The following is a 26614-nucleotide window of genomic DNA, read 5'->3' as shown; positions in this document are numbered from 1 at the left end:
AGAGGGAAGGGATATGGGGATATATGTATATATATATTTATATGCACAATTATTATCCTGATGCAGGAGGATCTCAAACCAGTGAGCAGGAAGGCTGAGTGTTTGCGCTGGGAGGGCTTTCCCGAGACCTTGAGGTCATATAAAATGGAGAGGGGGAGGGGGCTGGGGATGAGGAGAGGGGTAAGGCACCCTTACAAAGCCAGCTGTGGCCTCAGACCACTGCCCGTCCATTACATTCAGGCTCTTCAAAGCCTGAGATCGGCTTGCAAAGCAGGTGGCTTCTACCTATTTTCAGAGCCTTTTCTGTGGGCAGCACTGTGGTGTCCTGTGGATACATGGAGCTCTCTCTGAAAGATACTAACTCTGCCCTCTGAGAAGGCAGTTTGCTTGGGGAGTGAGGACCCCGAATAGCACATCTGGAGTGGAGTCTGAGAAACCATATTTTTATAATTAAAAAAAATTTTTATTTATTTATTTTATTTATTTATTTTTGGCTGCATTGGGTCTTCGTTGCTGTGCGCAGGCTTTCTCTAGTTGCGGCGAGTGGGGGCTACTCTTCGTGGCAGTGCACGGGCTTCTCACTGCGGTGGCTTCTCTTGTTGCGGAGCACTGGCTCTAGGCGTGTGGGCTCAGTAGTTGTGGCACGTGGGCTCAATAGTTGTGGTTCACAGGCTCTGGAGCGCAGGCTCAGTAGTTGTGGCACACGGGCTCAGTAGTTGTGGCTCGCAGGCTCAGTAGTTGTGGGACGTGGGTTTTAGAGCGCAGGCTCAGTAGTTGTGGAACGTGGGCTTAGTTGCTCCGTGGCATGTGGGATCTTCCCGGACCAGGGCTCAAACCCGTGTCCCCTGCATCGGCAGGCGGATTCTTAATTTCTGCACCACCAGGGTAGCCCAAGGAGACAGTTTTGACCTTAGCAGATACAATGTTTCCTGTCCTTTATCACCCTAGGGGATTGTTGGCTGTCAGCATATATATTTGTCAATAAAACTTAGTTTCTCATCCTAAGACAAACGGCTTCCATCCTAATTTCTGGGGACTGGGGATAAACCCAAGTGACAGGAACAACTCTGGAAGTGTGTCCTTCGACCTTCAGGTAGTTTCATGTGACAATAGGGAGGACTCGGTGGGGGGGAAGGGCGGGAGGGGGCAGACCCACGGCACCTGGCATTCAGTCTTTCTTTTCTGTGTCCTCAAGTCGGGTGAGACCCGTGGGCCTGATGCGCTTGCCTGAGTCTGTTGAGATTGCAGGTCAGAGCTGTGGAGTGTACACGGTGCAGCAGCAGAAACTCCAGCCCTACCGCTCCCTCAAGGAAGTAGGGGACTTCTGTTGGGATAACTTGGGGTCCATTCTAATTTAGTTTCAGAAAAACATTCTAAAACTTGGGTCTGAATCCTTGCTGCACATAATGTCTCCCACCATCTGGTTCTTTCGTGCTACATGAAAGTGCCTTGCTTCCGTTCCCTGTGGCTGGTTTCTCATCTACCAAATGGCCTTTATGATAACTTCTGTGGTATTGCTGTCCCCCAACACCCATTCTCCCCCTCCTCCTATTTTATTTATTTATCTTTTGGACACATGACGAGGGGTCGAACCCGTGCACCCTGCAGTGGAAGCGCGGAGCCCTAACCACTGAACCTCCAGGGAAGTCCCAGCCCCTCTTACTTTTTTTAACTGTGCATTTGGATGCCTAGAGCAAAGGCGATGTTTCCCATCCTCCCCGCAGCTGGCGTGGCCACGTGACCATGTTCGGACCAAGTGGGCGTAAGGGAAGGTGGCCTGTCTGACTTTCTAAGAAGTGCTCTAGTAGGACAGGTGCACCCACTTTGTCCTGCCTGGCTTCCTGGTGCCTAGAATGTGGACATGGTGCTGGAACTAAGCAGGTCCTGGACTGTCAGGAGGAAGTGGCATATTAATGACGGCTGAGCAAAAAGATGGAAAGAACCCAAGTCAGTTATAGTAGCAGAGCTGCTCACCAGCTTGGATAACCTTCCTTCAGACTCTGTCTGTTGGGGGAAGGCGGGTAGAGGTAAAATTTTATCTATTTTAACCAATGTTATTTGAGTTTTCTGACACAGGCAAACCCAAACCTGATGGATTTACTTAGTCTTTCAACATTGCTGCAGGATAAAAGAGATAATGAACATAAAAGTGCTGAGCAGGGACTTCCCTGCTGGAGCAGTAGTTAATAATCCACCTGCCAATGCAGGGGTCACGGGTTCAAGCCCTGGTCGGGGAAGATCCCACATGCCGCGGAGCAACTAAGCCTGTGCGCCACAACCACTGAGCCTGCGCTCTAGAGCCCCCGAGCCACACTACTGAAGCCCATGTGCCTAGAGCCCGTGCTCCGCAACAAGAGAAGCCACCGCAATGAGAAGCCCGCGCACCGCAACAAAGAGTAGCCCCCACTTGCTGCAACTAGAGAAAGCCTGCACGCGGCAACGAAGACCCAATGCAGCCCAAAATAAATATAAATAAATATAAAAAAAATTTTTTAATTGTGGTAAAATTCACACAACATACAATTTACCATATTAGCCATTTTTAAGTGTACAGTTGAGTAGCATTAAGTACATTTGTGTAGTTGTGGAAACAACCTCCAGAACTCTCTTCCTTTTACAAAACTAAAACTCTATACCCATCAAAAAACAGCTCCCGGGCTTCTCTGGTGGCGCAGTGGTTGAGAATCTGCCTGCCAATGCAGGGGACACGGGTTCGAGCCCTGGTCTGGGAAGATCCCACATGCTGCGGAGCAACTAGGCCCGTGAGCCACAACTACTGAGCCTGCGCGTCTGGAGCCTGTGCTCCGCAACAAGAGAGGCCGCGACAGTGAGAGACCCGCGCACCACGATGAAGAGTGGCCCCCTCTTGCCGCAACTAGAGAAAGCCCTCTCACAGAAACGAAGACCCAACACAGCCAAAAATAAATAACTTAATTAATTTTAAAAAAATAAATAAATTAAAAAAACTAAAACAAGAACAGCTCCCAGCTTCCCCCTTGAATCAGGCCCTGGCAACCACCATTCTACTTTCTGTCTATGAATCTAAGTAACTCATATAATTGGAATCATACTTGAGACAGGCTTATTTCACCTAACATAATGTGATGGTTATTTTTATGGTGCCCAAATATTTGGTCAAACGTTAATCAGGATATTTCTGTGAAGGTGTTTTTTAGATGAGGTTGACATTTACACCAGTGGACTTTGAGTAGAGCAGATTACTCTCCGTAATGTGGGTGAGCCTCTTCTAATCAGGTGAAGGCCTTAACAGAACAAAGACTGATATCCCCAGGGCAAGAAGAGATTCTGCCAGTAGATAACCTTTGTACTTGAACTGCCATTGTTCTGTGAGTCTCCAGGGTGCCAGCTCTGGTGCCAGTCTCCTTCAGATTTTGGACTTACCAAGCTTCCATAATTGTATGAGCCAATTCCTTAAAATAAATATCTCTATAGATACATCCTGTTGGTTCTGTTTCTTTGGAGAACCCTGACTAATACATGTAATGCCTTCAAGGTTCATCTGTGTTGTAGCATGTGTCAGAATTTCCCTCTATTTTAAGGCTGAATAATATTCCACCGCATGGAGATACCACATTTTGTTTACCCATTCATTTGTTGATGGACACTTGGGTGGCTTCCACCTTTTGGCTACTGCAAATAATGTGGCTATGGACATGGGTGTACAAATATCTGTTTGAGTCCCTGCTTTCACTTCTTTTGGGTATATACCTGGAAGTAGAATTGCTGGATATGGTAATTCTATTTTTAATTTTTTGAGGAAGTGCCATACTGTTTCCATAGTGGCTGTACCAATGTACTTTTCCACCAACAGTGCAGAAGAGTTTCCTTTTCTCCACAGACTTGCCAACACTTGTTGTTTTCTGTTTTTTTAATAGCATCCATCCTAATGGGTGTGAAATGGTTTCTCACTGTGGTTTTGATTTGCATTTCCCTAATGATTAATGATGTTGAGCATCTTTTCATGTGTTTGTTGACCATTTGTATATCTTTCTTGGAGAAATACCTATTCAGGTCTTTTGCCCATTTTTAAATTGGGTTGTCTTCTTTTTTGTTGATCGGTTGTAGAAGTACTTTATATATACTAGATATTAGCCTTTTGTCAGATACATGCTGTGCAAATATTTTCTCCTATTCTGTAGATTGTCTTTTCACTCTGTTGATTGTGTCTTTTGATGCACAGAAGTTTTAAATTTTGTTGTAGTCCAACTTATTTTTACTTTTGCTGCCTTTGTGTTTGGTATCATCCAAGAAATCATTGCCAAATCCAACGTCGTGAAGTTTTTCCCTTATTTTTCCTTCTAAGACTTTTACAGTTTAGCTGTTAAGTTTAAATCATTTTGAGTTAATTTTTATGTGTGGTGTATGGTAAGGGTCCAACTTCATTCTTTTGCATGTGCATGCTGCCTGTTTTTTTTTCTTTTTTTTAACTAATCACTCCTTCAGAAATATTACTACTTATTATAGCTTTAGGGGTGATCAAATCCATATATCCAGCTCCTACTTCTGTCTGAACTCTAGTCCCCCATTTTCAAACACCACTGAATACCTCATTGAGACAGTGAAATTGGGGCACTTGAAAATTAAGTTTGACAAATTAGTTCAACCTATTATGTGAGGAAACAGACTGTATCTCACACCCACTAGAATGTGGCTTAATGAGCAAAATTAATCTAGCCAGATATACACTGAACATGGTTATCAAAGAAACTAGGATTCAGAGAAACAAGTATGATTAGGGTGCATCTTGCACTGTTCCAGGGAGAGGCACATGGGGTCTGAGAATGGGAGCAAGCTGGTCTCTAGAAAAGTGTTTTCTCTTATAGGACAGGCACAGTTCATGGGACTTGCCCAGTGCGTAGGTAATGCATCTCACTCAAATTCATATGTTTTCCTTTTTTTGACTTAATGGTCACCAAGCAATCTTCCAGTTCACATTGGCTTCCCAAATAGGAAGAGAAAAATTAGCTTATGCTCACCGGAAATGACTCCTTTATAAATAAATCCTTTATAAATGAATTAGCGTGAATGTAAATTTTGTGATCCTGCATCTGTAATGAGCCTGATACTTTCTGAGCTTACTAATTCAGCTTCGGGACTGACGCTCAGTTAATATTTATTGAATGAATGAATGCCAAGGCCAGGCTATACCCTGGAATAAGATGCCTTTGAGAGGTCCTGGTCCTGCCTGTACATGGATGACCCCCCCCCCCCCCCCCCCCCCGACACAAACAAACACACTACGGTGTGCCCCATCAAACTGCATAACTTTAAATATCTCAGAAACTGAATATTCGTGCTCCTCCTCAAAATATCACTCCTGGCCTCCTTATTTCTGCTCTTCCAATTGCCAAAGGCCAAAATGTAAAAGTTTACACAGTCAGAACCCAACTTTACTTTTATTTTATTAGATTTTATTTATTTATTGTTAGGTTTATACCACAGCTATTTCTAAAGGGGATCTAAGGAAATATAATGAAAGCATAGAGACACTAAAACTAAACCCAATCAATATTAGTAATAGTTTGGGGGGGAGGGATAAATTAGGAGATTGGGATTAACATAAACACACTACTATATATAAAACAGATCATCAACAAGGACCTACTGTATAGCACAGGGAACCCTACTTAATACTCTGTAGTAACCTAAATGGGAAAAGAATCTGAAAAATAATAGATATATGTATATGTATAACTGAATCGCTTTGCTGTACCCCTGAAACTAACACATTGTAAATCAACTATACTCCAATATAAAATAAAAATCAAACAAACCAAAATATTAGTAATAGCTAACCTTCGTTGAGCTTTTATAATGTGGCATGCATGGTGCTGAGCCGTTTATGTTACCCAGATGATCTCGTTTCTTTCACAAGAATCCTATAAGGTGGGTCCTGTTATTATCTCCATTTCCTAAGTGAGAAAACTGAGACTCAGAGAGTTAAAACAACCTGACAAGGCCACCCAGCTGGTTAATAGTGGAGTCGGGATCTGAATCCAGGTGGTCTGATTTTACTAGGGCCTGTACTTAAAATTAGCAAGAAGCAATGAGAACAGAAAAAAAGAAAGTATCAAAAAATGCTTTCCACTGAAATGCTAAAACAATGCACAACATGTAGCTGAGATTACTAGCAGCAAAGGCAAAGAGGAATACATAATGGGTTTAAAGAGCTCTCACGGCCAAGTTATAGAAAGCATATTCGTACATAAGTAGAAAAACTTTTCTCCCTGGCCTTGAGTTCTGAGAGGAGTTTGTTAAGAAGGTGTTTGAGTTCATTCAATGAATGCCATTAGCAAGAAATGCAGAGGTGGTCCACATGGGGCAAACTTCTGATTTTACCTTTGGGACAGAGCCCAAGGCCTTAAGTTAGGAGCATCGTTCTCTAAATAAACCCTTGGGGTGAGGATGAGGGGAGGATAGAGGGACATAGTCTGGGTTTACATCCTGGTTTAACCGCATCCATCACCCATTCCTATCGCTACTCTAGAGGTCCAAGTCCCTGTTGCATTGTCTGGTTTACTGCATAACCTGACTTGTTCACTTGCTTCTGGTCTCTCCCGGGCCAACATTCTTCACACTGCTTCTGGCTTGTTATTTCCAAGGCATTGATTTTGCAATTTCACTCGTCTGTTCCAAAGCCATTTCAGTGATGTGCAAATTGCTTATAAGATAAAGTCTAAACGTATTAGCTTACTGTTTAAAGTCTTCTACATCCAGACCCCAAGTCTTATCACCTTCTATTCCTCTAATGGTGCATCTTAAATTAGGGATTTCATACCCTAGGAGTGTGTGTGTGTGGACAGCGGGGAGGAGGGACTCTGAAGAAATAGACCCAAGTCCAATGCATCTTCTTGAAGTGTCAAGTTTACCAGATGACAATTACTTTTTTTTTTTTTTTGGCGGTTCGCCGGCCTCTCATTCCTGTGGCCTCTCCCGTTGCGGAGCACAGGCTCCGGACGCGCAGGCTCAGCGGCCACGGCTCACGGGCCCAGCCGCTCCGCGGCACGTGGGATCTTCCCGGACCGGGGCACGAACCCGTGTCCCCTGCATCGGCAGGCGGACTCTCAACCACTGCGCCACCAGGGAAGCCCGACAATTACTTTAAAACAGCTTTTTAAATGCTAAAACAAACAGTGGTTGTATAGTAAATGCAACATTTACATGAACTTAAAACTGAGGCATCAGAGACCTTTTCAGGATTTTGGTGGGCCACCTTCCAAGACGCTGAAGGGCGTTAGTTCTTTGCCCTTTTCAAACTACCCCAGTCACCGACAGTTGGAAGTACTGCCAAAAATACCGACTCTGGAACCATCCTTTTGTGAATTCCCACCCCCAAGTTTTTACACAGCTTGTAACACTGGCTCCTTTCCTGGAAGGCCTTTCCTTTAATAAAGCCCCAGAAACTGTCCAGAATGTTTCTTGATCCTGCTGGGAAGTCACACCAATTACCAAGGTCATTCCCAGGGAGCACTTAGCATAAAATGCCCCCAGTTGTGATTTCATAGACCCATCCTGTGATATTGTGATAATAATTATATTTTTGGTCTTAGTCCCCGATCCTAGCAGAGCTCCTAAAACCCTAGAAACTTCCTAAGTGAGGAAAGCGATAGAGGTGTCTCTTGTTATGTTAATGATGTGATTATTGGAAAGCCCCTAGGTAACCAGCCTAAGGATGGGGGCTGGTTGCCAGGGGAACCAACTGAGTGATTGGAGGGGAGAAGGGCTGGAGACTGAATTCAGTCACCAATGACTGATGATTGAATCAACCTTTGCCTATGTAATGAAGCCTCCATTAAATACGCGGAAGGGTGAGGTTTGGAGAGCTTCCGGGTTGGTGGGCATGCGGAGGTGCGGGGGAGTGGAAGCTCTGTGCCCCCTGCCACACCCTTGTCCTGTGCATCTCTTCATCCTGCTGCTCCTGAGTTATATCCTTTTACATAAACTGGTGATCTAGTAAGTAAAATGCTTTCCTCAGTTCTGTCGACTGAAGAAACAAAGGGCAATGTGAGAGTTGTGCGTTAAGTTTTATTGGGGGAAAATGAGGACTATGGCCTGGGAAACAGCATTTCGGATAGCTCTGAGGAACTGCTCCAGAGAGGTGCGGGGTGGGGGTGGGGGGAAGGTGAGTGTTCTGTATGATTTTAGTGAAGGGGGGACGTGCAGTCAAGCACACATGTTGGCAGAGCCTGGCTGCTAGTCAGGAGGAGGCGATGTCCCCGTTGATGACTTCAGTGCTTTTCTGGATATGAGGAGATGCAAGAATTGGGCTCATAAAATCTTCTGAAAATTTCTATCTAAAGACCTGTTCTGCCAGTTTTTCCCAGAGCACAGAGGGCCTCATTCCTGACCTCTGCCCTGAACTCCTTTCAGGGGGCGTTGAAGGTCAGCGGCTGCAGCGGCTGGGGATTTAATCCTCGTAGAGGTAGAGGGCAAGGGCCAATTGGTAGCTGGCAATTCCGTCAGCTACTCTAGCAAATTAATCAAACCCAAGGAGGAGGTCGTGGGAACCTCTTGACTTACAGCCAGTAGGTGAGCAGCACAGGTGACAACCTAGTGACTGGTGTCTCACGTCGCAGTCATGTGGGACTGAGCTCCTAACGTGTGGGATCCCAGTTACCTCCAGATAGATAGTGTCAGAATTGGGCTACTGGGTGGTGTTGGAAAACACACACTGGATACGCCTTCAGAAAAGCTCACAGGGATCATGCAGTGCTATCCCCTGCTGGACAAAGGAGAACCCACGTCCAGGGAGGTGAAGGTGATGTGCTTTGACACCGACCAGGTGTGCTCCTCCAAGCAGGGCTGGCGCCCAGGAGCAACAATCCTAAACTTGGCTTCCAGAGTGCTTTCCCTCACCTGGTCTCAACCCTGCAGAGGTGGGCAGGGCAGGTACTGTCCATTCTAGAGGTAAAATAACCAATATATTAAGGTCTGACAGGAGCGAGGACTATTAACCAGACCGAACTCCACACAGCAAAGTCAATTTCCTGACACTGGGCTGTGGTGAAAGAAAGGACAGCGTTTACTGCAGGGCCAAGAGAGGAGCACAGCGGCTCAGGCTCACAAGACCTGAACTCCCCATGGCTTTCAGGGAAGTGTTTTTAAAGGCAACCTTTGGGGTGAGCGCTTCTCATTGGTCAGTGGTGAGGTAGCGGGGTGGTGTTTCAGGAATCCTAACCGGCAACCTTCTGGTTCCTAACCGTCTGGAGTCCACATGCTTGTGCTCAGCGTGTAGTCACCATCCTCCACCTGGGGGAGGTGTCTTAGTTTCTGCAGAAAAACTCAAAGATAAGTGTCAGATTGTTAGGTATATGCCTTGAGTAGGCATATACATAAGAGTTTATCCCTGAACTATTGTTGTTACTTCTCTTGGTTAACTGCTTTCCTTTGTTTCTGCATTGCCTCATTTCCCTCATTAGTAACTACCTGTGCCGTCCCTTGGAACTTAGGGAACCGTCGGAAGCTAAAGTCTTTTTCTTTTTTTTTTTAAAGAAATTCTAATTTCTTTTTAAAAATTTATTTATTTATTTTTGGCTGCTTTGGGTCTTCGTTGCTGTGCGCGGGCTTTCTCTAGTTGCGGGGAGCGGGGGCTACTCTTTGTTGCGGTGCGCGGGCTTTTCATTGCGGTGGCTTCTCGTTGTGGAGCACGGGCTCTCGGCACACGGGCTTCAGTAGTTGCGGCTCGCGGGTTCTAGAGCGCAGGCTCAGTAGCTGTGGTGCAGGAGCTTAGTTGCTCCGCGGCATGTGGGATTTTCCCGGACCAGGGCTCGAACCCATGTCCCCTGAATTGGCAGGCAGATTCTTGACCACTGCGCCACCAGGGAAGCCCCTGAAGTCTTTTTCTACGAACAAGAAACGGAGGACATAGGGGGGCTTTTGGGCGGGAGGGCCCTGCTCAGTTCCAATTCCCCCATTTTTCTTTTTGTTGATACTTCTCAATCCTGAGGGGAACAGGCACGGAATAAGAAAGGGAATAAAGTTTTGGACAGAGAGGTTAATCATAAACTGAGCAGAGGAAACTGGTTTTACAGGGGCTCAGTTTCAGGACCAGAATACAGGCTTCCTGAGTCAGCTACAGCACCTGGCCCCTCAGGTGTTTGATAAACACGGCCAACTGAAGTCAAGCGACTACTGAGCTCCCAGGATTATGGGCGCCAGCTAGCGGAGGCGCGAACATTCCACAGCTGGCGCGCGGTAGGGGTAGGAAGAATACCCTGTCGCGATCACAGCCTCCGACGGCCCCTCCCTCCCGCGAGCCAGCCGCGCAAGCGCAGTGACGCAAAAGGGGAGGTCCAGCCCCAGCAAGACACGGAGTGCGCACGCGCAGCGAAAAGGGCTGTGCAACGCAGGTCGGTCTTCCGGGTAATGCAGACCGAGGCCTGGACGAGCCCGCCGCGCAAGCGCAGTGGCACAACAGGCGATCGGCCCCCGCCGAGCCCCGGAGTGCGCACGCGCACTGGCGCGGGGCGTGCATCGCGACGGGCTTCCGTGGGGGACGCCGACACCGGCGACCCGGGGTTTCAGGTTCAGTGGCGTACGCTCGGACTCCTCGCCGGCCTGGTCTCGGCGGAGCAGCCCTCCCGCCGAGGAAGGTGAGCGCGGTGCCGAGGACGCGGAGCAAAAGGAGAAAGGGCAGACTCCGGGAGAAATGCAAGGGGGCGGGCCGGGCCGGCGGCGGGAAAACGTCCCCGAGCTGGGGCGGGCTTGACATGTGATTGACAGGCCAGAAACCAATCCAAGGGCTGGAGAGGCCGCGGGGCGGGACCTGGCCGTGAGCCGCCGGCCGCGGGGCGGATCCGCCGGCCGTGCGAAGCGTGAGTTCCTTACGTTGTAGTACCTGCTGGTCCCTGCAGCGCTACCGAATGTTCCGTTACCTGTCCCCCGCAGGTGAGGAAACAGGCTCAGGGATGTGGACTTTAGCACGGATACAGCCGGGATCCCACATTGTGCAGTCTGACCCCAGAGCCCTCCTGCCGCTCGGGGGACCAAGGTGGAGCAGGAGGAGTGCGATGGCTGGAATGGACCAGCGTGTGGGAGGCAGTGCCGTGGAAAGTGGAGAGAAATGTTAGCCCGGTGTGAGAGCTCTGCGGGCGGAGCTGGGAGGGGGACAGAAGCAAGATGCGAATATGGGGTTGGGGCCAGCTCCGGATTCCCAGCATGTGCGCTGGAGCCGGGTCGTCACCCAGGTGTGTGGCGTTAAAGCACTTTAGGAGGGGGACAGTAGGATGGTACCTGGACATGGATGTCTCATCGGCTCAGGCTGCCATAACAAAACGCCATAGACTGGGTGGCTTAAACAATAGAAACTTATCTCTCCCAGGTCTAGAGGCTGGGAATTCAAGGCCACAGTCCTTATAAGAGTTTAGGACCCCACTCTTAGGACTTCATTTAACCCTGATTACCTCCTTCATTTCATGTTAATTACTCCCTAAAAGCTCTCTCTGCAGATACAGCCTCACATTGGGGGTTAGGGCTTTAACGCATGAATTTGGAGGCGGGGCGGGGGGGGGGACACGATTCAGTCTGTAGCAATAGTTTGTACCCAGGCAAATAAGTGATCATCGAAGACTGAAGAAAATGAGCACTTTCAGGACTAACGTGCCCCTGAGATGCTCTCACGTATCTTAGCCCATTTAATGAGCATGAGATTTGCCTTCACATTGGTGGGGAGTTCTAGGGAGAACTTGGGTGGGAGCTCGTGTCCACGCAGCCAGCCTGAAGAGGTCGGGAAAAGTTCCACCAAACATCCTTAATAGCACTTAGTATATCCATTATTCATGGATTTAGCTAAACCCTTCTTTTAACTTATGGTTTAGCTTGTGCTGCTCCTGGAATAATGAGATCCGTAATTACCACCCACGGAGAAGTGGAATAATAATTACTTTTGTTCTGTATTGTTTCCTGTTGTCATTCTAAAGTTTGGTAACTGAGTCTTTCCACCCTACTTACCCTGGTGGGAGGAAGATCAGAAATCTACAGCTTGGAGGCAGATGTGCTTTCAAATCTTGGATTCAAGCCCTTGCTGACTGACTGTGGGCAAGTCACTTAACCTTTCTGAGGTTTAGTTATTTCAGCTGTAAAACAGAGCTAATAAAAATCCTGGCCACATAGGGTTGTGAGGTTATATGGAAGCAGTTTGAAACCATTAAAGAACTGGCCCTCGGCCTAAATATTTCAGTCATAGACTTCCTCTCCCCACCCTTCTGAGGAGCAGAAACCCGCCCCACGGCTCCCACCTCAAGCTGGCCATTCATTCATCAAATTGTTCCTAAATGCCTGCTGAGTGCCAAAGCACCTGTTCTGAATGCTGGGGGTAGGGAAGAACAAGACAGACAAGGTTCCTCCTTTTACGCTATTCATATTCTAGTGGGGGAGGACAGTAAATAAGTTCGCACAGTGCTAAGACCTATGAACAAAAGAAAGAGTACTTCAGATCAATGAGATAAAAAAGTGACTTAAGCCGAGTGGTGTGTGTGCATACAGGGAGAGGCCTCTCTGAGGAGCTGAGCTGAGTCCTAAACGTTGAGGACTCCAAGCAGGCGGGGACGCCAGGTGCGAGGCCCAGGCTGATTGGATCAGGGTGGGGCCCTCACCCACCCTCACCAGCCGTCTCTAGGCTGCCCAGTGATCTGTCTTACAAGGAGAGGAGGGACGGGTCAGATTTTTCTCTTGGGATTTAGAACTACGAAACAAGAAAAGACTTCGCTTGGCAGTGGGAGCTGAAGCCAGAGATCGAGGGGGCTGCAGGCAGAGGTGGCGTGCAGGCTGACTTTGGGGTAAAGCAGAAGCTGCCAAGCGAGCAGAGGAAGCCGGGCAGGCTCCACCTGGCCCGCGATGACGGAGCAGGAGAATGGGAATCCGCGGGGCATCCGCGGGTGTTTACCGTTGGTGGGCTTCCTTGGATCCATCTTGAAACCTGAACCACTTTGCAGTTCTAGTCTGCAGGAAGTCCCACCTTGTCTGTGGCTTCTGCTCTTGGTTTTTCCAGGTGATCTGTATTCTCAGTCTCTCAATATGTATCTTTTCAGTAAATCTCCCTTTTATTTATGCTAGTTCTCTTTTGCAGACACATGAGTTGGACTCAAACAGAGCCATGTGGACCTGGGTTTGGATCCCTGGGTTTCCTTTCTGAGCTGAGTCTTTGAAGAGTTACTTAATTTCTGTAAGCGTCAGGATCCAAAGACCATCTGCTTACAGTGTTGTACAGATTAAACGAGACACCAGAAGTGGAAGGGCCTGCGGAGCGTTTAACACAGGGCAGGTGCTCAGAGTTTGTTAGGGCCGTTCTCCTTTCCCTTCACGTTTTACTGGGTTTCCGATTACACACTTCCCTCTTGGATTGAATTGTCCTGGTTTTAAGTCATCCTTCTTATCGTTATCTCTCCATCTCGGTCCTCATTTTAACTGCCCCTAAACTCTTAACTGGAAGAACATCACACAACTCCCTTCTCTGATCAATGAATTGACGTGGTCACTGGTCTTCCTGAGGCCAGTTATGTAGCAAAGGCATAAATGGGATTTAGATTTATTCATATTTGTACTGAGGTGAGCTGGGCCTGCCTAAATAGCTCAGAGCAGTGACTTCCAAAGACAGAGTGGGGCCCGGATGGAAGATGGTGACTAAAGGAAGAAGGGGTGTGTCAAAGCTGTCTCAGAGAGATCAGGGTCAGAAGAGGAGGAAAAACGTGGAATAAATGTGGAGCAGAGATGTTTTTCTTAGACCTGGGCTTGCAGGGGCAGAGAAGTGCCGAGGCCTCAGTTCTGGGAAGCCCTTCCAGCCAGGGCTCAGCCGCCGTGCAGAGGGCCCTCCAGGCTGGGGCCCCAGGGAAGGCTCTTAGGGGGCGGCTCTGGTTTGTACTGGAAGTGGCGGCTGGGATGAATTAGATGCAAATGGAAGATGCCTGTTGGGTAGGGATGGGTGTGTGACATGCAGAAAGAGCACCTCGGGTTTCTCCGCCCGTGGGTCACGACCTCTTAGGTCTTCACAGCAGGGGCAGGAGAAGCAGTTTTGTCCTGCGATGTTGGGAGACATGGCTGGGAGATGTGGGAGAAGAGAAATTAATGACTGCAGAAGTAATTATGGGCTCTCCAAAAGAAATCTCCAGGCCCTTAGAAAGGTGTGCACGCGGGCGGAACGGCAGGGGTTTCCGTCAGGGCTTCCTGGGCCGCGTCCCCCTATCCTGTTGTGATGGACGTTCCTGGATGGACAGCGACCGTGGCCAGGCCTCATGGGGAGGCACGTGAGGGAAGGAGCATGGCCTCTGCTTGCAAAACATGTCCCTCCTGGGGAGGAAGTCCATGACTAGTGTTGAGGCCCCTCCTAGGAACCGTTCAGGATCTCGGGCCAGTACTGCCTGGCCCATCAGAGAGCTACTAGATTTTCTTTTTACCCCCCAGGACCATGGCTGACAAAACGGAGGAGGCTGGTGGCGTCCACTTCCCTTTTCCCTTCACACCCTATGCCATCCAGAAAGACTTCATGGCAGCGCTGTACCGGGTGTTGGAGGCTGGCAAGATTGGGATATTTGAGAGTCCAACCGGCACCGTAAGTATTTGGGGCCTGAAGAGGGTCTAGGGAGACGCTGACGACAGGGCAGAGCCAGCGTGCTTGTCTGCATGTGCAGAGGGTCGTGGTTTGAGGTTGAGCAAAGTCGTACTTTCTGAGTACTGTCCGTTTCTGCCTATTAAGCCGTTAAACACAGGCCCGGGGTCTGAGAAAAATTAGGCTAAAGGCAAATGAGAATTTTAATGGCCATGGAAACCACGACCGTAGCACTGAAACCTTCCGGATTTTTCTGGGCGCATGACCGCTTTGATGCTGAGAAACGTGGAAATTACTCTGGCTTATCCACAGATCCGACATATTGGTTTACTCTCCAGGAACCGGGTTACTGAGGGCCGGAGGGGTCCAGTCCAGAGCCCCTCAGTTTTCCTTCCTGGCCTGGGAGGAGGGGGTTTGTTAGAGGTTGGCCGCAGAGGACTGTTAGGTTCCTACTTCTCTCTTGCCCTTTATTACCTTCTAGAGCAAGTGCCGCGTGAGAGCGAGCTGCCTGTGTGGGTGTTGCTGTGACCTCCTGGAGGACGAGGACCTTGAGGTCCTCTCCTCTGTGTCCCTGTCATCTGCGGGGAGCTTGGCACTGTCGGCCTCGGGGCTCTTAAGCTGTGTGTGTGTAATGAATGAACGAAGGAAAGTGACTTATTCCTTCTCATCCACTGACGGGAGTGTGTCACTCTCTCCTGGGATGACACGATCTCCTGGGGCAGGAAGAGGGTGGACGGGCCGCTCTTGTTCCGTTTTGTTCCTTCAGATACAACGAGTGGGAGAGGCTCCGTTCCGCCAGTTCACACAACGTGGGTCATGAAGATACTGTGCAGAGTGAGGGTTTTTTGTATTTTTGGTTTTTTTTTGGTTGCGTTGGGTCTTTGTTGCTGCGCGCGGGCTTTTCTCTAGTTGTGGCGAGCGGGGGCTACTCTTCATTGTGGTGCGCGGGCTTCCTATTGCGGTGGCTTCTCTTGTTGTGGATCACAGGCTCTAGGCGCGTGGGATTCAGTAGTTGTGGCTCACAGGCTCAAGAGCGCAGGCTCAGTAGTTGTGGTGCACGGGCTTAGTTGCTCCACAGCATGTGGGATCTTCTCGGACCAGGGCTCGAACCCGTGTCCCCTGCCTTGGCAGACGAATTCGTAAGCATTGCACCACCAGGGAAGCCCGAGGGGTTTTTCAAGTAGCATCTTTCTACCAGCATCCGACCTTGCATTTACACCCAGTGCACCTGGGGACTTCCCTGGTGGTCCACTCTGTGCTTGCACTGCACGGGCTGTGGGTTCGATCTCTGCCTGGGGAACTAAGATCCCGCGTGCTGTGCAGTGCAGCCGGAAACAAATAAATAAACCCAGTGCATGGGACTTCTCCCCTCCTGACCCACCCCACCGAAAGACTGGTTAGGGTCAGGAGCGACTTCCTGTAATTAGACCCGAGGAGGTCAGGTCCCCATCCGACCATCTGCCACATCTGACATTGTTAAGCATCTCATCTTCCTCTCTTCAAAGTCATGTGAAACACTGACTCAAAGAACAGTGCCTATCGTTTAAAAAGTCACATTTATCAAACGTCGTTCCTTGGGCAGGTGCTTTTAAGTCTTTTAACTGTTTCTTAAGAAATATACTTGAGGGCTTCCCTGGTGGCGCAGTGGTTGAGAGTCCGCCTGCCGATGCAGGGGACACGGGTTCGTGCCCCGGTCCGGGAAGATCTCACATGCCGCGGAGCGGCTGGGCCCGTGGGCCATGGCCGCTGGGCCTGCGCGTCCGGAGCCTGTGCTCTGCAACGGGAGAGGCCACAACAGTGAGAGGCCCGCGTACTGCAAAAAAAAAATAAAAGAATAAAAGAAATACACTTAGATCGAATATGTTGAAATTACAAGCTTATGCCGCTGTTTCTCGCTTTATTGATTTTAGTCATTGGGACCTTCTTGTGATAGATAAGATGGAGCTTCCTTCCTGGTGTAGTTATATATTTTTAGTCTCTTTTTTTCTTGAATAATCTTTTGTCTCTTTTTTAAGAGTCGATAGTTGTCTTTTAAAGGTTTGTGTAGTTTTTAAGGTACTTATGCCTGTTCCGCTCACAGCATCCAGTGGTCTCTCAGTATCACACTTCATCATAAAATTATTACCTTCGTCTGCCCGGGCTGCCATCACAAAACACCACAGATGGAGTGGGCAAAATGGCGGGAATTTATCGTCTCACAGTCTGGAGGCCGGAGGTCCCGAATGAGGTGTCAGCAGGGCTGTCCAGGCCCCCTCCTCCGCGTGTGGACGGCGGGCTTCTCCACGGCTCTGCCCATCGTCTGCCTTCCTTGCCTTTGTGTCCACATTTCCCCTTTTTACAAGGGTACCGGTCTTATTGGGTCAGGGCCACCCTCCTCTTAACTCAGTACATCTGCTATGACCCTATTTTCAAGTAGGGTCCCATTCCGAGACACTGGGGGTTAGGACTTGAACATGTGAATTTGGGGGGGACACAATTCACCCCATTATCAAGGACCTACGGGGAGAATTCTGGTCTTTAAACCAACAGTTGTGCTCCCCAGAGCAACTGGCTTGCTTTAACATTTCCTGACACTGGGACTCATGGGGCTGATCACCTTCTGTCCGCACATTGGCTGCATCTCCCCACCAGCAAGTCGTATCCGGGATTCCAGGCTGTGCGTTTTTTTGGCTTTATTTTCTGGGCTGTTGATTCAGTTTCTCCCATTCTTCTAATTATGATGACCTGCAGTACTTATATGCAACTTGATAAGCCACTTTCATTCTTTGAGGACCAGTGAGCCATATAATTAAAGAATTTCACTTTTATTTCTCCCTTTTTCCTATTTTTTTCCCCCAGCCATTCTCTTGCCAGTCCCCTTCTTTTTCCTTCCTTTCCGAGGCTGGTCTTAGAGCACCCTCTGATATTTAAAGTCACACTTCCCTCGAAGGCTTTATTAAAACGGGAAAGGTGGGCTTCCCTGGTGGTGCAGTGGTTAAGAATCCGTCTGCCAAGGCAGGGGACACAGGTTCGAGCCCTGGTCTGGGAGGATTCCACATGCCGCGGAGCAACTAAGCCCGTGTGCCGTAACTACTGAGCCTGCGCTCTAGAGCCAGTGAGCCACAACTACTGAGCCCGCGTGCCACAACTACTGAAGCCTGCGCGCCTAGAGCCAGTGCTCCGCAACAAGAGAAGCCACTGCAATGAGAAGCCCGCGCACCGCAACGAAGAGTAGCCCCTGCTCGCCACAACTAGAGAAAACCCGTGCACAGCAACAAAGACCCAACACAGCCAAAAATAAATAAAATAAAATAAATTTTTAAAAAAAGCTTTAAAAAAACAAAACGGGAAAGGTCATTAGGGAAGCTTCGTTTCTCATCCTCTATTTCTGAGAACGTTTTTCTTCCCGTAGGGAAAATCCTTAAGTCTCATTTGTGGGGCCCTCTCCTGGCTCCGCGATTTTGAACAGAAAAAACAGGAAGAGGAGAAGCGTCTCCTTGAGGCCGGAGCCGACCCCTTAAACGATGGGAAGGACCAGGCCCCGTGTCCCCCACCCTCCTGCCAGCAGAGCCCAGGCTCCCCGAGGGCCACTGGAGAGCCCGACTGGGTCACTCAGTTTGTGCAGAAGAAAGAAGAAAGGGACCTGGTGGACCGACTAAAGGTGAGATCGGGTTACGAGAGGTGGGGTGATCCGGAAACGGGGCCTCCGGGAGGATTTTGGGTGGATCCCGAAGCAGGACAGCTCATGTCCTCGCGGTGCCACTCAGCCCCCCGGCCACCGCCCTGGTGGATGGTGCTGCGCCCTCGCTGTCAGTAGAAAGCTGATGTCACCAGGCCTTCCCTAGGTTGGCGGTTCCCATTCTTTCCCAGGAAAGGAACCGCACCGTTGCCATTGGCCACAGGCTTCCCTGGCTGCAGACTCGCTTATGGGCTGCACTGGATGGAGAGCGTGGGGCTTCGGGAGGGAGGCGCACACTTCCCGCAGCAGTGAGCTCGACAGCTTGGCCGACAGGAGGCTGGCAGGGCAGGGAGGTGCATGGGGGCCGGGGGAGGCTGGGGCTTCCTGCAGGGGTCTCCTTTCTGGCTCCCTCCCCTCTAGGAGGGGCAGGTCAGGAGGAAGAAGCGAGAGGAGCGCCTTCGGCAGATCCGTCACAATGCTTCGCTCAAGTTCGCAGCCAAGCGCATGGTGAGTGGCGGCCCGTGTCAGGGTGGCATCCCCCTGCATGGGGCCTCAGGGTGCAGCTGATCCGGGCGAGCGCCGGGACCTCAGCCCCTCCCAGTGCCCTCTGGCTACGTGCTCCTCGCCCGGTAGCAGGGCAGCCTGCACTGAGGGACTCATCCTGGGGCCTTGACACCCGTCGGGTGAGGCCCGTGTCGATGGCGTGTGTGTCGCTGCCCTTGGCCTGGCCCCCAGAGGCTGCCTCGCCAGGGGGTGGGGCTCTGGCGCTGAGGTTTCTTTCTCTCTCCCCACTGGCCACGCTCCTCCGCAGAGACAGGAAGATGAAGAAACTGAGCGTCTCCTCCGCCTGAGCAGGGAGATGCTGGCAGCAGGCACGGGGCCCGAGCAGCTGGCCTGGGGGGAGGATGAGCTGGTCCTCGCCGAGTACGAGAGTGACGAGGAGAAAGTCTCAGCCAGCGGGTGAGAGCGCGTCCCCTGCATCCCCTGCCCTGGGGTGGCTGCGCGGGGCTCCTTCCTCTCGGGCCTGGCTTCTTAGTCACTTGTGGGGCAGCGACGGGGCGGAAACCCGGCTGCCTGCCCTCTTCCCCTGGCGAGGCCCCTCCTCGGGGCACAAAGGATGACGACAGGGGCCCTTTCTCTGCCAGCTCAGGCAGGTGTCACCTCCCTACCCTCTGTGGTATTCTTGTCTCCACTCTGCACCCAGGACACCGAGCCCAGCAGGACGCTGTGCCTTGGCCGAGGCCACCAGCCGGCGATTTGAACCTCCGCTGGCCCGGCTCTAAGTCTCAGGCTCTTAATACCAAACTGGGCCGTGTGAGGCTTGTGATGTAAGCCCTCGAGGTGTCCTCAGCCCATGTTTTTCTTTTCACCTAAGGCTTGGCTTGGTCTAGGTTCATAGGTTTCTAGTTTGTGAGCTGTAACTTCCTGGGTGAACTAGAAACGCTGAAGGTAACACCTGGGCCGTTTCTAGGACACGCCGTCCCCGTGAAATCCTCCCCGTCATTCGTGCTTTAATTTCACAAATGCCCTTTGAGCCTCTGCTGTCGGCGTGGTGCGTCCTGCCTCAGTGTTGGTGGCAGCTGACTGACGAGGGTGATGGTTGCTGAGGGCTGCGGGGGCCACGGCAGGTTCTTGAAATACGGCGACAGTGATGTTTGCCCCATCGATTGACTCCCCCTCTTACAAACAGTTTCTCCGTAGTAGCGACGCTGTTTGACTGCATTTTACCTACAGTAGAGTTTCTTTCAAAATTGGAGTCAGTCCTCTCACACCCTGCTGCTGCTTTGTCAACTAAGTTTATGTAATTTTCTAAATCCTTTGTTGCCATCTCAAGAGTCTTCACAGCATCCTGACCAGGATTAGATTCCATCTCAAGAAACCGCTTTCTTTGTTCATCCATAAGACGCAGCTGCTCATCCATTAAAGTTCATCATGGGATTGCAGCAGTTCAGTCCCACCTGCAGGCTCCACTTCTAATTCTAGCTCTCTTGCTGTTTTCACCACATCTGCAGTGACTTCCTCCACTGAAGTCTTGAACCCCTCAAAGTCATCCATGAGGGCTGGAATCAGTTTCTTCCAAACTCGTGTTCATGTTGATATTTTGACCTCTTCCTATGAATCACACATGTTCTTAATAACATCTAGAATGGTGAATCCTTTCCAGAAGGTTTTCAATTGACTTTGCCCAGGTCCATCTGTAGCTAAAGGCTTACAAACGTATATCTGAAATAATAAGACTTGAAAGTCAAAGTTACACCTTGAACCGTGGGCTGCAGAATGGATGTTGTGTTAGCAGGCATGAGACCAGCATTCATCTCACTGTCCGCCTCCATCAGAGCTCTTGGGTGACCAGGTGTGTCATCAGTGAGTATTAATATTTTGAAAGCAACCTTTTTTTCCAGAGCAGTAGGTCTCAACAGTGGGCTTAAAATATTCCATAAACTGTGTCATAAGCAGATGTGCTATTATCCAGGCTTTGCTGTTTCATTTGCAGAGCACAGGCGGGGTAGATTTAGCATAATTCTTCAGGGCTCTAGGATTTTCGGACGGTAAATGAGCGTTGGCTTCAACTTAAAGTCACCAGCTGCATTAACCCCAACGAGAGAGTCAGCCTGTCCTTTGAAGCTTTGAAAGCCAGGCACTGACTTCTCCTCTCTATGAAAGTCATAGATGGCATCTTCTTCCAATATAAGGCTGTTTCGTCTACACTGAAAATCCGTCGTTTGGTGTAGCCACTTCAGCTACATCCTCCGGGTAACTTGCTGCAGCTTCTACCTCAGCGCTCGCTGCTTCACTCTGCACTTTAGTGTTATGCGGGCGGCTTCTTTCCTGAAACCTCGTGAGTCACCCTCTGCTAGCTTCAGGCTTTTCTTCTGCAGCTCCCTCACCTCTCTCAGCCTTCATAGAAGTAGAGAGCGTTAGGGCCTTTCTCTGGATTAGGCTTTGATTACAGGGATGTTGTGGCTGGTTTGATCTATCCAGACCACTCAGACTTTCTCCATATCAGCAATAACACCGTTTTACTTACTATTCCTGTGTTCACTGGGGCAGCGCTTTTAATTTCCTTCAGGAACTTTTCCTTTGCTCTCACAGCTTGGCTAACTCTTTGGCGTAAGAAGCCAAGCTTTTGGCCTGTCAGCTTTCAATATGCCTTCCTCACTAAGCTTAATTCATTTCTAGCTTTTTTTTTTGTGGCCTCTCCCGCCGCGGAGCACAGGCTCCGCACGCGCAGGCCCAGCGGCCATGGCCCACGGGCCCAGCCGCTCCGCGGCATGTGGAATCCTCCCGGACCGGGGCACGAACCTGTGTCCCCTGCATCGGCAGGCGGACTCTCCACCACTGCGCCACCAGGGAAGCCCCATTTCTAACTTTTGATTTAAAGTGAGAGACATGTGACCCTTCCTATCACTTCAACACTTAGAGGCCATTGTAGGGTTATTAACTGGCCCAATTTCAAGACTGTGTCTCAGGGAATGAGGAGAGCCAAGGAGAGGGAGAGAGATGGGGGAATGGCTGGTCAGTGGAGCAGTCAGAACACACACAGCGTTTAACAGTTATGTTTGTCATCTTGTATGGGCGTGGTTCGGGGCACCCAAGACAGTTACAATAGTAACGTCAAGGGTCACTGATCACAGATCACCATAACAAATATAATAATAATGAAAGTTTGAAATATTGCGAGAATAAGCAAAATGTGACCCAGAGACACTAAGTGAGCAAATGCTGTTGGAAAAATGGCGCCAATAGACGTGCTTGATGCAGGGTTGCCACCACAGACTTTCAATTTGTAAAAAAAAAAAAAGCAGTAAAGCAATGAGCAATAAAATGAGGCCTGCCTATACTCGACCTGTAATATGCCTAAGTGATGATTCAATATATGTATATGTTGTGAAATGATTACCACCGTAAGGTTTAACACGTCCATCACCTCACATACTTAACATTCTTTTGTGTGGTGAGAACGTTTGGGATCTGCTCCCTTAGCAGCTTTCGGGTTTACAATACAGTATTATTAACCATAGTCACCATGCATTACATGCCCAGGATTTGTACATCTTATAATGAAGTTTGTACCCTTTGACCACCTTCACCCATTTCTCCACCCTCCCCCTCCGAGTCCCTAGCAATTCACCAGTCTACTTTGTTTCTATGAATTTGGTCTTTTTAGATTCCGTACATGAGATCGTACAGAATTTGTCTTTCTCTGACACAGTTCACTTAGCATGCCCTCAAGGTTCATACATATTATTGCAAGTGGCAGGATTTCCTTCTTTTTTTAGTGGCTGAATAATATTCCGTTTTGTGTGTGTGTGTGTGTGTGTGTGTGTGTGTGTATATGTAAAACACACTGTATTTTCTTTACCCATTCATCTGTCAGGGGACACTTAGGTTGCTTCCATGTCTTGGTTTTCTAAATAACATTGCAGTGAATGTGAGGATTCAGATACCTCTTTGAGATAGTGACTCCATTTCCATTGTATAAATACCCAGAAGTGGGATTGCTGGATCATATGGTACTTTTATGTTTTGAGGAGCCTCCATACTGTTTTCCATAGTGACTATACCGATTTACATTCCCACCAACAGTGCACTAAGGTTTCCCTTTTTCTCTACCTCCTCACTAGCATTTATCTCGTCTTTCTGATCATAGCCTTTCTAACAAGTGTGAGGTAGTATCTCACTGTGGTTTTGATTTGCATTTCCCTGACGATTAGTGATGTTGAGCACCTTTTCATGTACCTATACCTGTTTGCTATTTGTATGTTTCTTTGGAAAAATGCCTATTCAGTTCCCCTGCCCATTTTTAAATTGGATTATGTGTGGCTTTTGGTGTTTTTTTTGGTTTTTGTGTTTTTTTTGCTATTGAGTTGGACGAGTTCCTTACATATTTTGGATATTAACCCCTTATCAGCTATATGGTTTTCAAATATTTTCTCCCATTCCATAGGTCGCCTTTTCATTTTGTTAATGGTTTCTTTTGTTCAGAAACTTTTTAGTTTGAAGTAGTCCCACTTATTTATTTTTGCTTTGTTGCTTGTACTTTTGGTGTTGTACCCAAAAAATCATTGCCAACACCGATGTCAAGGAGCTTTTTCCCTATGTTTTCTTCTAGGAGTTTTATGGTTTCAGGTTTCTTACATTTAAGTCTTTAATCAATTTTGAGTTAATTTGTGAGTGGTGTAAGATAGGTGTCTAGTTTCATTCTTTTTCATATGAATATCCAGTTTTCCCAGCACCATTTGTTGAAGAGACTGTCTTTTTTCCATTGGGTATTCTTGGCCCCCCTTTTCAAATTAGTTGACTGTATACACAGGTGTTTATTTCTGGGCCCTCAATTCTGTTCTGTTGGTCTATGTGTCTGCTTTTATGCCAGTACTGTACTGTTTTGATTACTATAGTTTTGTAATACAGTTTGGTATCAGGAAGTGTTGATACCTCCAGCTTTGATCTTCTTTCTCAAGATTGCTTTGGCTGTCTTTCCTGGTTCTGTATGATTTTTAGGATTGTTTTCTCTATTTCTGTAAAAAAAATGCCATTGGAATCTTGGTGGCGGTTGAGTTGAATCTATAGATTCCTTTGGGTAGTATGGGCATTTTAGTAGCATTAATTCTTCTGATTCATAAACGGGCTATCTTTCCATTTGTTTGTGTCTTCATCAATTTCTTTTATCAAAATCTTGTAGTTTTCAGCATACAGATTTTTCCGCTCCTTGGATGAAGTTATTCTTAAGTATTTTATTTTTTTTAATGCCATTGTAAATTAGATTGTTTTCTTTATTTCTTTTTCAGATAGTTTGTTGTTAGTCTATAGAAATGCAACCGACTTTTGTATGTTGATTTTTGAATCCTGCAACTTTACTGAATTTGTTTATTCTAACAGTTTTTTGGTCAAATCTTTAGGGTTTTCTACATATAAAATCTTGTTATCTTGAAACAGACAATTTTACTTCTTCCTTTCCAAATTGGATGCATTTTATTTCTTTTTCTTGCCTGATTGCTCTGGCTAGGACTTTAGTACTATGTAGAGGATGAGTGATAAGAATGGGCACCCTTGTCCCTGATCTTAGAGGAAAAGCATTCAGCCTTTTACGAGTGTGATGTTAGCTGCGGGCTTGTCACATATGGCCTCATTGTGTTAAGGTATGTTCCTTCTCTTCAATTTGTTGAGAATATTTATCATGAGAGGATGCTGAATTTTGTCAGATGCTTTTTCTGCATCTGTTGAGATGATCATATGATTTTCTGTCTTTCATTTCGTTAATGTGATGTATCACATTTATTGATTTGCTTATGTTGAAACATCCTTGCGTCCCAGGGATAGATCCTCCTTGATCGTGAAATATGATCTTTTTAACGTGCTGTTGAATTTGATGTGCTTTGGTTGAGAATTTTTACATCTGTATTCAGCAGGGATACTGTCCTGTAGTTTTCTTTTCTTCTGGTACCCTTATCGACTTTGCTATCAGAGTAACGCTGGCCTCATGAAATGAGTTTGGGAATATTCCCTGCTCTTCGGTTTTCTGGAAGCATTTGAGAAGGATTGGCATTATTTCTTTAATTTTTTTTTTTTTTTTTTTTTTTTTTTTTGCCGTACGCGGGCCTCTCACTGTTGTGGCCTCTCCCGTTGCAGAGCACAGGCTCCGGACGCGCAGGCTCAGCGGCCATGGCCCACGGGCCCAGCCGCTCCGCGGCACGTAGGATCTTCCCGGACCTGGGCACGAACCCGTGTCCCCCTGCATCGGCAGGCAGACTCCCAACCACTGCGCCACCAGGGAAGCCCTTCTTTAATTATTTGGTAGAATTCACCGGTGAAACCATTTGGTCCTGGGCTTTTCCATGTTGGTGCTCAGAGTCCTGCCCTGAGGCACCGGTTCCAGGGCCTGAATTAGAACTAACACTTGTGATCCCGCCCAGGGCTGAGATGCCAACTGCTCTACGCGTCCCCCATCTTTCTCTGGCGGGGGACAGGAGCAGCCAGTGCCCTGTGGCCTTTCCTGCTCTTCTGCTCCTCCCCAGGGGACGGGGTAAAAAACTTTAGTGGAGTTTGCGAATATTCAAGGAAAAAGTACTCGCTAGGGTCCAGGCCAGGGCCGCCAGTCCTGCAGCTTGGCTTCTGACGCCCTGGGTTCGGGGGACAGCAGCCTCCGAGGACACACCCACCTGGTTCTGAACACAAGATATTCTTCACTCCCTCCTGCACGCAGCCCCTCATGGGGTCCTGCCGACTTTGTCCCCACGTGGCATGTGATTTAAACCCCGGCCTTTCACACAGAGCTGCCTGAACAATCCTCTGTTGGCCGGAGGCCAACCCTGTTGATAACTCCTCTGAGAGCCCTAGACAACGCACATTTCTGCCTTTAAAAATTGAATTTCCAGCTGAATAAAAACAAAACATGGCCTTTTTCCATGCTGTGTGTTTTTTCCTCTCTCAGAGTAGACGTGGATGAGGAGGACCTGGAGGAAGAACATGTAACTAAGGTGAGACACCAGGTCCTGGGTCTCCTGTGACTGACCTGGGTCCAGGGAGGAGGTGGGAGCCCCCGAGTCTCCAGGTGCTTGGCAGGGGGGCTGGGTCCCTGGGAGACGCCTGCGCCCCAGGGCGTCGAGGGGCAGCCTTTCCACTGGGGGTGGCAGGAGGTGGGGGATGGGTGCTCTGCCCCTGGCTCTCAGTGGCTCGTCCCGTCCTCTGGTCTGAATTTGCATTTGCCTGGGGTGCTGGGAGCTGTGTGTGGTTCTGACGCTGCTCAGGCTTCGTGTGTGTGGGACTTCGGGTTTTCTCTGTTGACATTAGATACCCCCCCACCCCCCTTTTCCTCTCTTCCTCCCCGGCTCTCCTAAATCTTGGAGGGGCGCACAGAGAGGTGAGCTCAGCCTCTTCCTGCTTCGCCCCCCAAGCCCTGGGAGGTGCATGGGGACCCGCCCGCCCCGCTTCCCCCTACGCCCCGGACTCTCGGAGTCCTCCCTGTGTCAAGAGCCACCACTGAGGAGAAACTCCCTTTCCTGAGATGACCGAGCCTCCCAGAGGGGCAGGAGCAGGGGCCCAGCATGACCCAGGAGAGGGGGACACCCTGGCCTGAGGGCTCGCAGAGGTCTGCCCGGGGGCGGTCGCCTTCCTTAGGCCTGTGTCCCGGGTGCTCTCTCCATTCCCTCGGCCTCTCAGGCCCCAGCCCTCCTTGCCGTGCCGAGAACGTTTGGGGTTGACAGTCTGCCCTGAACCCCGCTACCCCGAGCAGATTTACTACTGCAGTCGGACACACTCGCAGCTGGCGCAGTTTGTGCGCGAGGTGCAGAAGAGCCCCTTCGGCAAGGACACTCGGCTCGTCTCCCTGGGCTCTCGGCAGGTGAGCGCAGGCGGGGGCCGGGGCAGGCGAGCAGGGTGGGACCGGCCCCTGT

At 49.1% G+C, this 26614-nt stretch overlaps 1 protein-coding gene across 9 annotated transcripts in view; it reads left to right on the top strand.

The window, feature by feature from the left end:
- DDX11 (DEAD/H-box helicase 11) overlaps window positions 1-26614 on the top strand; it is a 73793-nt gene that overhangs the window by 31314 nt on the left and 15865 nt on the right. For 5 of the 9 annotated variants that reach the window (XR_003791010.1, XM_029204326.1, XM_029204325.1 and 2 more), the window contains exons 1-7: window positions 10491-10613; window positions 14419-14566; window positions 17955-18203; window positions 18642-18728; window positions 19033-19181; window positions 25654-25699; window positions 26455-26562. Coding sequence is in view for 8 of the 9 variants with exons in the window: in XM_029204326.1 (XP_029060159.1) it covers window positions 14423-14566; window positions 17955-18203; window positions 18642-18728; window positions 19033-19181; window positions 25654-25699; window positions 26455-26562 (783 nt within the window). In the remaining variant the exon portion in view is untranslated. Of the gene's footprint in view, window positions 1-10490; window positions 10614-10786; window positions 10909-14418; window positions 14567-17954; window positions 18204-18641; window positions 18729-19015; window positions 19182-25653; window positions 25700-26454; window positions 26563-26614 lie in introns of those variants that run through there. The other 4 variants (XM_029204323.1, XM_029204324.1, XM_029204329.1 and 1 more) reach the window with 4 other exon arrangements.

Source organism: Monodon monoceros, unplaced genomic scaffold (assembly GCF_005190385.1).
Source record: "Monodon monoceros isolate NGI ecotype Baffin Bay Population unplaced genomic scaffold, NGI_Narwhal_1 Super_Scaffold_6, whole genome shotgun sequence".
NCBI lineage: Eukaryota > Metazoa > Chordata > Mammalia > Artiodactyla > Monodontidae > Monodon > Monodon monoceros.
Note: the sequence above shows the minus strand (reverse complement) of the source record. Positions and strands in the feature narration are given on the sequence as shown.